We start from the raw sequence: 10,345 nt of genomic DNA on the forward strand, positions 1-10,345 counted from the left end.
GGGGTCCCACAGGGGTCAGTTCTAGGACCAGTACTATTTTTGATATATGTGAACGACATGATGGAAGGAATAGACTCTGAAGTGTCCCTGTTCGCAGATGACGTGAAGTTGATGAGAAGAATTAAATCGGACGAGGATGAGGCAGGACTGCAAAGAGACCTGTAGAGGCTGGACATGTGGTCCAGTAACTGGCTTCTCGAATTCAATCCAGCCAAATGCAAAGTCATGAAGATTGGGGAGGGGCAAAGAAGACCGCAGACAGAGTATAAGCTAGGTGGACAAAGACTACAGACCTCACTCAGGGAGAAAGACCTTGTGGTGACCATAACACCGAGCACATCACCGGAGGCACACATCAACCAAATAACCGCTGCAGCATACGGGCGCCTGGCAAACCTGAGAATAGCGTTCCGATACCTTAATAAGGAATCGTTCAAGACACTGTACACTGTGTATGTTAGGCCCATACTGGAGTATGCAGCACCAGTCTGGAACCCACACCTGGTCAAGCACGTCAAGAAGTTAGAGAAAGTACAAAGGTTTGCAACAAGGCTAGTCCCAGAGCTCAAGGGAATGTCGTACGAGGAAAGGTTAAGGGAAATCGGACTGACGACACTGGAGGACAGAAGGGTCAGGGGAGACATGATAACGACATACAAGATACTGCGGGGAATAGACAAGGTGGACAGAGATAGGATGTTCCAGAGAGGGGACACAGGGACAAGGGGTCACAACTGGAAGCTGAAGACTCAGACGAGTCACAGGGACGTTAGGAAGTATTTCTTCAGTCATAGAGTTGTCAGCAAGTGGAATAGCCTAGCAAGTGAAGTAGTGGAGGCAGGAACCATACACAGTTTTAAGAAGAGGTATGACAAAGCTCAGGAAGCAGAGAGAGAGAGGATCCAGTAGCGATCAGAGAAGAGGCGGGGCCAGGAGCTGAGTCTCGACCCCTGCAACCACAATTAGGTGAGTACAATTAGGTGAGTACACACACACACACACACACACACACACACACACACACACACACACACACACACACACACACACACACACACACACATATATATATATATATATATATATATATATATATATATATATATATATATATATATATATATATTACAGGGATATACGTACAAATATTAGTGTATATACACAGGAATATACACCTCTTGTTTTACAAAGCGTTTCTGTGACGTCAAAATCGTGAATCTGTCAGCGTATATTATCAGGCAACCAGAGCTTTCAAGATATAATTGTACAAGAAACTTATAATATATATTATCGTATCTGTATAATAGACGATAAAAGTTCTTAGCTCTATTTATTTATTACTCTTCATGGAGAAATAAAGCGAGAATAACTCACCATTAATTCTTAGACCAGAGTTAAATATTCGATTCACACGCTATCTTCGATCAAAACCTAATTATTATATTGCCTATAAAAATTAAACTCCATTATTAAAAGCTCTAGTAAATAAAGAGATATGCATGAGCAAGCAAATATGTCAATGCTCTATTAAATAAGATAATTTGTTTAAATAGACACGAGTATATAACCCAGGTTTATGCCCGTCATGAGAGGCCATAACAACACAGGTGAGTTGTGTTGTTATTCACAGGATATATACATCGAGAGATGTATATCTCTCTCAGAGTATATATGCTGAGAGTTTATTTTAATCCCTGCTTTGGGGATTAAGAGTATTCTTGTCTGGTTTGTCTGGAAACAAGTGTTTCCTGACGCGGGTCTTAGTTATATAATGACCCACAGCTGGAGCTTTCGGTCATCTGACCGAGGCCTTCCACTGGCTTACCCCTCCACCCCTTTAAAAAATATGGTTATAATTATGATCACTAGATTGTGTAGTGGTGGTGAAGAGGTAACGTGCAGCCTTAAATACCTTAATGGAGTCGATATGCTTAAAGACCCCATTAACCAACCTTGTGTAATTAATATGGACTTGCCTAGTGATTTTCATTATTATAATCATGGAGCGTTAAACCCGTTGGATTATACAGCGCCTGTGGGGGACTGGATGGAAGGCATTCAGGCTTAATTCAAGGAACTGGAGCACAGATCCAATTCGCTAGATCAAGAGCCCCTCACCAGCGTCCAGGAACCTCCCTTGAGGGGGTAGTAATTTTTAGTAACGCAGGATTCAGTTAGATCTGTGTCCGGAGTTTATGACGGGTAAGTGGAATCTGTGTTTATTAATATGTCGACATTTCTCTTGATTCTCCCATATTGAGGGAACACTATTGGCCCATTCTAGAATTTGCATTTTTTTTTTTTTTTTGGCTAGGCCTTCGGTTATAGGCATGGTATCATGCTAGCTCATTCATGCTCTTGGAGATTAAGGTATTCTTATCTAATTGTGAAAAGGTTGCTGTGTATCTTTAGTGACCCATGTGAAGTCGATGGGCTTATTTAAACCCCATTAACTTACAAGCCGCTCAGTGGGTGATGGCTTTCTGATTGTTCCCCAGAGCTCTAATCACCTTGTATTTATTTTTCTTCCACTGTGGTATGCTAGTTTTTTTTTTTATTATGAACAGAAGGCAGCCTAACCGTATGTGATAAAGCCACATAGATTTTTATGGGGGTTAAAAGATGAGTGCCAGCTCTTCATCACAGACAATATTTATCAATGGCTAGTGAGGTAAAGGACTTGACCAAGACTTATGTGGTCACTCTTGCCATTAATCGTTTTGTACTACTGGGGGTTTCCCATCTTACCAACAAGTTGTGTTCCTGGTGTTTTAACTTACAAGAGAATTGAGTTCATAGAAAACATTAGTACAAAGGATGAGTGTTCCATGTATATTCTTAATGCATGTTGATTGTTACAAAAAAAATATAATTGGTTCCTTAATACTATTCCTAGGTGAAGCCGTAATAATATGCTATCCTCACTGTCCTACTGAAACCCACAAGCCAAGACTTGACAGATTTCATTACCGTCTTTGTTCCCACAGTATAGCTCATATAGAATAGCCTATCAACTCATTTTTTTTGCGGACTCGATTATATCATAACTACCTTGGTAATGACCATTTCCCCACCCTAATCAGGTTGATTATACTATCACTTAATATCAAGTTCCTCCCCTTTCCCTCTCCCAAAAACCTGACAGGTAGGCTACAGCGCGGTTACTTTGATTGTAGCGTGGGAACTACAATACCAGATCACAGATCTCTACATCTACGTCAGTCATCAGTGGCACCACTTCTAACACAGGAAAAAAACCTTCGCCACAGTAGTTTCTTTTGCCATGACCTTTCTCTTCAACATAAATCCACAATTTCGCATCAGTTGAAAGCTAGGGGGTAGCTGGCGGGCGTTGCACGGGGTGAGGCTGTAGCTTGTGTGAAGGTCTTCATTACAGAGCCATTATCAAAGGTCTGAGGACCCGCCCCTGTCAAGGCTGTAGCCTGGGGAAGTCTTGTTGCTGGTGCACCTCCCACCAACATCAGCCTGCCACACCAGTCATCTCAATCATCAGATAACTGTTCTTCATCTGTCTTAGAGACATGTTCTCCGTCTCCCGTTTTCTTTATGCCTCAGAATATTTGACTAAAATCACGGGGGTAGACTGTTATATAATGTTAAGGATATAGTTTTGTGTAGATTTTGTGTATGTAACAAAAAAGGCAAAATATCGTGACTGGAACAATACACAAATAACCCGCACATATTAGAGAGGAGCTTGTGACTTTGTAAATGGTCCAAATCGGACCGAAACGTCGGTGTAAGCTCCTCTCTCCTGTGTGCGGGTTATTGTGTTTTGTGTGTGTGTGTGTGTGTGTGTGTGTGTGTGTGTGTGTGTGTGTGTGTGTGTGTGTGTGTGTGTGTGTATATATATATATATATATATATATATATATATATATATATATATATATATATATATATATATATATATATATATATAATGAAGGAGGGGTGTTAATGTTGCAGTTTAAAAACTGTAGTGTAAAACACCCTTCTGGCAAGACAGTGATGGAGTGAATGATGGTGAAAGTTTTTCTTTTTCGGGCCACCCTGCCTTGGTGGGAATCGGCCAGTGTGTTTATAAATATATATATATATATATATATATATATATATATATATATATATATATATATATATATATATATATATACGTATCTATATGTATACACACACTATCAGCCACAGTGGGGGGGGGGAGTATGAAATGGACTACCTCGAGTACTTGAGCACTGCAACCATTGCCTCGTCAGGAGCTATGCAGTTTTGCATTAGGTAAGGATAGTAATAAAGACAGGAAGAGGGGTCAGTGTGAACACGGTCATCGCTTCACTTTTTGAGTGAAATGATGGTTAAGCTTCATAATCACCCGAAATCCCTCTTAATTGTTTTTGCAGCCACCGACAGTTGGCAAGATAAAGATTTATAATTACATCTGGAAAATGAGGGAGGAAATTTTAACTGCACACCGAAGTAAACACCAAATCAGGAAACACTGTAGGTTATGCAAAATTCCTCAGACGAAAAGCATGGGTGTAATAATACATTTACAACCCACAAGGCTGTAGCTTCCACAAACATGGAGCAAAAAGTTAAGATGCTCTGTAACCTCCCACAAATCCTAAGACCCCACAGTTAGGAAAGAGGCTGCAACTCCCTCAACCCACTCCCACACTAGTCACCAGACAACAAAAACAATGAACTGTTTATTTCAACTAAATTAACCTGTAGTCTGAATGCATTCTTGTCCAGTTATTTCATCCCGGTGCTGCAGCTAATACACTGAGGGTGTTCGACTCATCCTTACAAATTATATGTGGTTTTCTCATATACGATTTTCCGCAGATTTCTTGATTAACGTTTTTAGGCTAAGATGGGCTCGAGTGTTAGACTGATAAAAATAATTTATGTTGTTAGGAGGGCCAGGCATTTATAAAAATGCGTAGCCGCGAAACATGGAATACAGTGAGAAAGAAAACAGGGTAGCTGGGAACGAATACACTCGACTGAAATGTACCGTCCATTGGTTTAGGTAGACCGGTAGTGATGGCCATGGTACGGTGTGGTGTTGTGCCGGACACTTAAAAGTTTCTCCAAGCACTATCGTGACTCGGTTACCTCGTCCCTGACGGTGTAACCCGCTCTCACGAAAGCACTTTTGTTCAGTTTATCGAAATCTAAAGTGATTTTTTTTTGAGAGACTTGTATCATTCTGGCTGATAAGGTTGGGGATAAGACGCGACGCAATCCCGGAATATGTGGTCTGTATGTTGTAAGTCAGGCTGCTAAAGTATTATGTCTGTCTACAGCTCAGTGGCCGGAGGCTCAGCCTACAACGCTCGACGTCCTGTGGTTTGTATTGATATAATAAAGGTTAGTACGGAATTATCAGGGAGGGATCAAGGATGACCCATGTGCGATATGGTCTCTCTTTCCCCACCACCATCACTTACCCCACCTTTCCCGCACTCAGCATCCTGGTGGGGGTGTTGTTTGTTGGAGTGTGGGAGAAGGGGAGAGACCATATCACACGGAGGTCGTCTCAATCATCGTCCTTGATCGGTGTCCGTGACATGGTTGGTATCAACACACACCCCACACACACACTTGTACTGCTCACTTGTTTTACATGATAGATGGTACTTAAAACTGGTCGAGTACCTGGCTCACTGGTGCCCAGCCTACAATTTTTCAACGTTGTGCTGATACCAAGGTTCTAAGGTCCTACCATATATCCCTTGCTGGTACACACAAACATTCCAGTTTGATTTCGTTATTGCTGATTACATATAAAAGTTAATACGAGTTAACCTAACCGACAATGGATAAATAAGTACATAATACCGACAAGTAGTGGAGATGTTAGGAAGTATTTCTTCAGCCACAGAGTTGTTAGGAAGTGGAATAATCTGGCAAGCGATGTAGTGGAGGCAGGAACCATACATAGTTTTAAGATGAGGTATGATAAAGCTCATGGAGCAGGGAGTGGGAGGACCCAGTAACGGTCAGTGAAGAGGCGGGGCCAGGAGCTGAGTCTCGACCCCTGCAGCCACAATTAGGCGAGTACACACACACACACACACACACATACATACATACATACATACATACATACATACATACATACATACATACATATATATATATATATATATATATATATATATATATATATATATATATATATATATTATATATATATATATATATATATATATATATATATATATATATATATATATATATATATATATAGTTTTACCAACACTCTTATATGGGTGTGAAGCATGGGTGATGAATGTTGCAGCGAGGAGAAGGCTGGAGGCAGTGGAGATGTCATGTCTGAGGGCAATGTGTGGTGTGAATATAATGCAGAGAATTCGTAGTTTGGAAGTTAGGAGGAGGTGCGGGATTACCAAAGCTGTTGTCCAGAGGGCTGAGGAAGGGTTGTTGAGGTGGTTCGGACATGTAGAGAGAATGGAGCGAAACAGAGTGACTTCAAGAGTGTATCAGTCTGTAGTGGAAGGAAGGCGGGGTAGGGGTCGGCCTAGGAAAGGTTGGAGGGAGGGGGTAAAGGAGGTTTTGTGTGCGAGGGGCTTGGACTTCCAGCAGGCATGCGTGAGCGTGTTTAATAGGAGTGAATGGAGACAAATGGTTTTTAATACTTGACGTGCTGTTGGAGTGTGAGCAAAGTAACATTTATGAAGGGATTCAGGGAAACCGGCAGGCCGGACTTGAGTCCTGGAGATGGGAAGTACAGTGCCTGCACTCTGAAGGAGGGGTGTTAATGTTGCAGTTTAAAAACTGTAGTGTAAAGCACCCTTCTGGCAAGACAGTGATGGAGTGAATGATGGTGAAAGTTTTTCTTTTTCGGGCCACCCTGCCTTGGTGACCACCCTGCCTTGGTGGGAATCGGCCAGTGTGATAATAATAAAATTATATATATATGTCGTGCCGAATATGTAAAACTGGTCAATTAGCAAGTCCTTTCGGAAATTTTCTCTTATACGTTTAAAGATATATATTTTTCATTATTGTTAATGTAAAAAAATTTAATTTTGCACCAAAAGAATCTTAGAAAACTTACCTAACCTTATTATAACAAGCGCAATTTATTTTAGCCTAACCCAACTAAGTATATTTTAAATACGTATACAACAGGCAGAACTTGCGGTCTTGGCTTAAATAGCAACGCTCATCTTAGCCCTTGTGGCTTAGCGCTTCTTTTTTGATTATAATAATAATAATAATAACGCTCATCTTGTCATATAGGACAAGCGAAAATTTGTGTATGCAATAATAATTGTGCCAAAATCATTCTGAACCTAACGAAAAAAAATATATTTTACTGTGTTTGTTTAGTGTTAAATTATCGTAAACTTATCTAAAATATATTTTGTTGGATTAGGCTAAAATAAATTGTGCTTGTTATAATAAGGTTAGGTAAGTTTTCTAAGATGCTTTTGGTGCAAAATTAAAATTTTTTACATTAACATTAATGAAAAAAAATATAGCTTTAAACGTATAAGAAAAAATTATAGAAAGGACTTAATTTTTAAATGAGTTTTTGCTAATTGACCAATTTTACCTATTAGGCACTAGAGGGACTATAAATGTATTAATTCAAGGATTATGTGGAGTAAAATAAAGATTGGATGTGAAAAGTGGGTTATAATAAGCGTGTATGCACCTGGAGAAGAGAGAAGTGTAGAGGAGAGAGAGAGATTTTGGGAAATGTTGAGTGAATGCGTGGGGAGTTTTGAATCAAGTGTGAGAGTAATGGTGGTTGGGAATTTCAATGCTAAAGTGGGTAAAAATGTTATGGAGGGAGTAGTAGGTAAATTTGGGGTGCCAGGGGTAAATGTAAATGGGGAGCCTTTAATTGAGCTATGTGTAGAAAGAAATTTGGTAATAAGTAATACATATTTTATGAAAAAGAGGATAAATAAATATACAAGGTATGATGAAGCACGTAATGAAAGTAGTTTATTAGATTATTTATTGGTGGATAAAAGGTTGATGGGTAGGCTCCAGGATGTACATGTTTATAGAGGGGCAACTGATATATCGGATCATTATTTAGTTGTAGCTACAGTTAGAGTAAGAGGTAGATGGGAAAAGAGGAAGGTGGCAACAAGTAAGAGGGAGGTGAAAGTGTATAAACTAAGGGAGGAGGAAGTTCGGGTGAGATATAAGCGACTGTTGGCAGAAAGGTGGGCTAGTGCAAAGATGATTAGTGGGGGGGTTGAAGAGGGTTGGAATAGTTTTAAAAATGCAGTATTAGAATGTGGGGCAGAAGTTTGTGGTTATAGGAGGGTGGGGGCAGGAGGAAAGAGGAGTGATTGGTGGAATGATGAAGTAAAGGGTGTGATAAAAGAGAAAAAGGTAGCTTATGAGAGGTTTTTACAAAGCAGAAGTGTTATAAGAAGAGCAGAGTATATGGAGAGTAAAAGAAAGGTAAAGAGAGTGGTGAGAGAGTGCAAAAGGAGAGCAGATGATAGAGTGGGAGAGGCACTGTTAAGAAATTTTAATGAAAATAAGAAAAAATTTTGGAGTTAAACAAGTTAAGAAAGCCTAGGGAAAGTATGGATTTGTCAGTTAAAAACAGAGTAGGGGAGTTAGTAGATGGGGAGATGGAGGTATTAGGTAGATGGCGAGAATATTTTGAGGAACTTTTAAATGTTAAGGAAGAAACAGAGGCAGTAATTTCATGCACTGGTCAGGGAGGTATACCATCTTTTAGGAGTGAAGAAGAGCAGAATGTAAGTGTGGGGGAGGTACGTGAGGCATTACGTAAAATGAAAGGGGGTAAAGCAGCTGGAACTGATGGGATCATGACAGAAATGTTAAAAGCAGGGGGGGATATAGTGTTGGAGTGGTTGGTACTTTTGTTTAATAAATGTATGAAAGAGGGGAAGGTACCTAGGGATTGGCGGAGAGCATGTATAGTCCCTTTATATAAAGGGAAAGGGGACAAAAGAGACTGTAAAAATTATAGAGGAATAAGTTTACTGAGTATACCAGGGAAAGTGTACGGTAGGGTTATAATTGAAAGAATTAGAGGTAAGACAGAATGTAGGATTGCGGATGAGCAAGGAGGTTTCAGAGTGGGTAGGGGATGTGTAGATCAAGTGTTTACATTGAAGCATATATGTGAACAGTATTTAGATAAAGGTAGGGAAGTTTTTATTGCATTTATGGATTTAGAAAAGGCATATGATAGAGTGGGTAGAGGAGCAATGTGGCAGATGTTGCAAGTATATGGAATAGGTGGTAAGTTATTAAATGCTGTAAAGAGTTTTTATGAGGATAGTGAGGCTCAGGTTAGGGTGTGTAGAAGAGAGGGAGACTACTTCCCGGTAAAAGTAGGTCTTAGACAGGGATGTGTAATGTCACCATGATTGTTTAATATATTTATAGATGGGGTTGTAAAGGAAGTAAATGCTAGGGTGTTCGGGAGAGGGGTGGGATTAAATTTTGGGGAATCAAATTCAAAATGGGAATTGACACAGTTACTTTTTGCTGATGATACTGTGCTTATGGGAGATTCTCAAAAAAAATTGCAAAGGTTAGTGGATGAGTTTGGGAATGTGTGTAAAGGTAGAAAGTTGAAAGTGAACATAGAAAAGAGTAAGGTGATGAGGGTGTCAAATGATTTAGATAAAGAAAAATTGGATATAAAATTGGGGAGGAGGAGTATGGAAGAAGTGAATGTTTTCAGATACTTGGGAGTTGACGTGTCGGCGGATGGATTTATGAAGGATGAGGTTAATCATAGAACTGATGAGGGAAAAAAGGTGAGTGGTGCGTTGAGGTATATGTGGAGTCAAAAAACGTTATCTATGGAGGCAAAGAAGGGAATGTATGAAAGTATAGTAGTACCAACACTCTTATATGGATGTGAAGCTTGGGTGGTAAATGCAGCAGCGAGGAGACGGTTGGAGGCATTGGAGATGTCCTGTTTAAGGGCAATGTGTGGTGTAAATATTATGCAGAAAATTCGGAGTGTGGAAATTAGGAAAAGGTGTGGAGTTAATAAAAGTATTAGTCAGAGGGCAGAAGAGGGGTTATTGAGGTGGTTTGGTCATTTAGAGAGTATGGATCAAAGTAGAATGACATGGAAAGCATATAAATCTATAGGGGAAGGAAGGCGGGGTAGGGGTCGTCCTCGAAAGGGTTGGAGAGAGGGGGTAAAGGAGGTTTTGTGGGCAAGGGGCTTGGACTTCCAGCAAGCGTGCGTGAGCGTGTTGGATAGGAGTGAATGGAGACGAATGGTACTTGGGACCTGACGATCTGTTGGAGTGTGAGCAGGGTAATATTTAGTGAAGGGATTCAGGGAAAC

At 40.1% G+C, this 10,345-nt stretch overlaps 1 protein-coding gene across 1 annotated transcript in view; it reads left to right on the plus strand.

The window, feature by feature from the left end:
• The first annotated feature begins 1,691 nt into the window (after positions 1-1,691).
• The window catches only part of LOC128695885 (uncharacterized), a 230,606-nt gene continuing 221,952 nt past the window's right edge, over positions 1,692-10,345 (plus strand). The window contains exon 1 of the mRNA XM_070092914.1: positions 1,692-2,202. Within this exon, the coding sequence (XP_069949015.1) occupies positions 2,196-2,202 (7 nt within the window). The 5' untranslated portion in view covers positions 1,692-2,195. The remainder of the gene's footprint in view (positions 2,203-10,345) is intronic.

Source organism: Cherax quadricarinatus, chromosome 41 (assembly GCF_038502225.1).
Source record: "Cherax quadricarinatus isolate ZL_2023a chromosome 41, ASM3850222v1, whole genome shotgun sequence".
Classification (NCBI taxonomy): Eukaryota; Metazoa; Arthropoda; class Malacostraca; order Decapoda; family Parastacidae; genus Cherax; species Cherax quadricarinatus.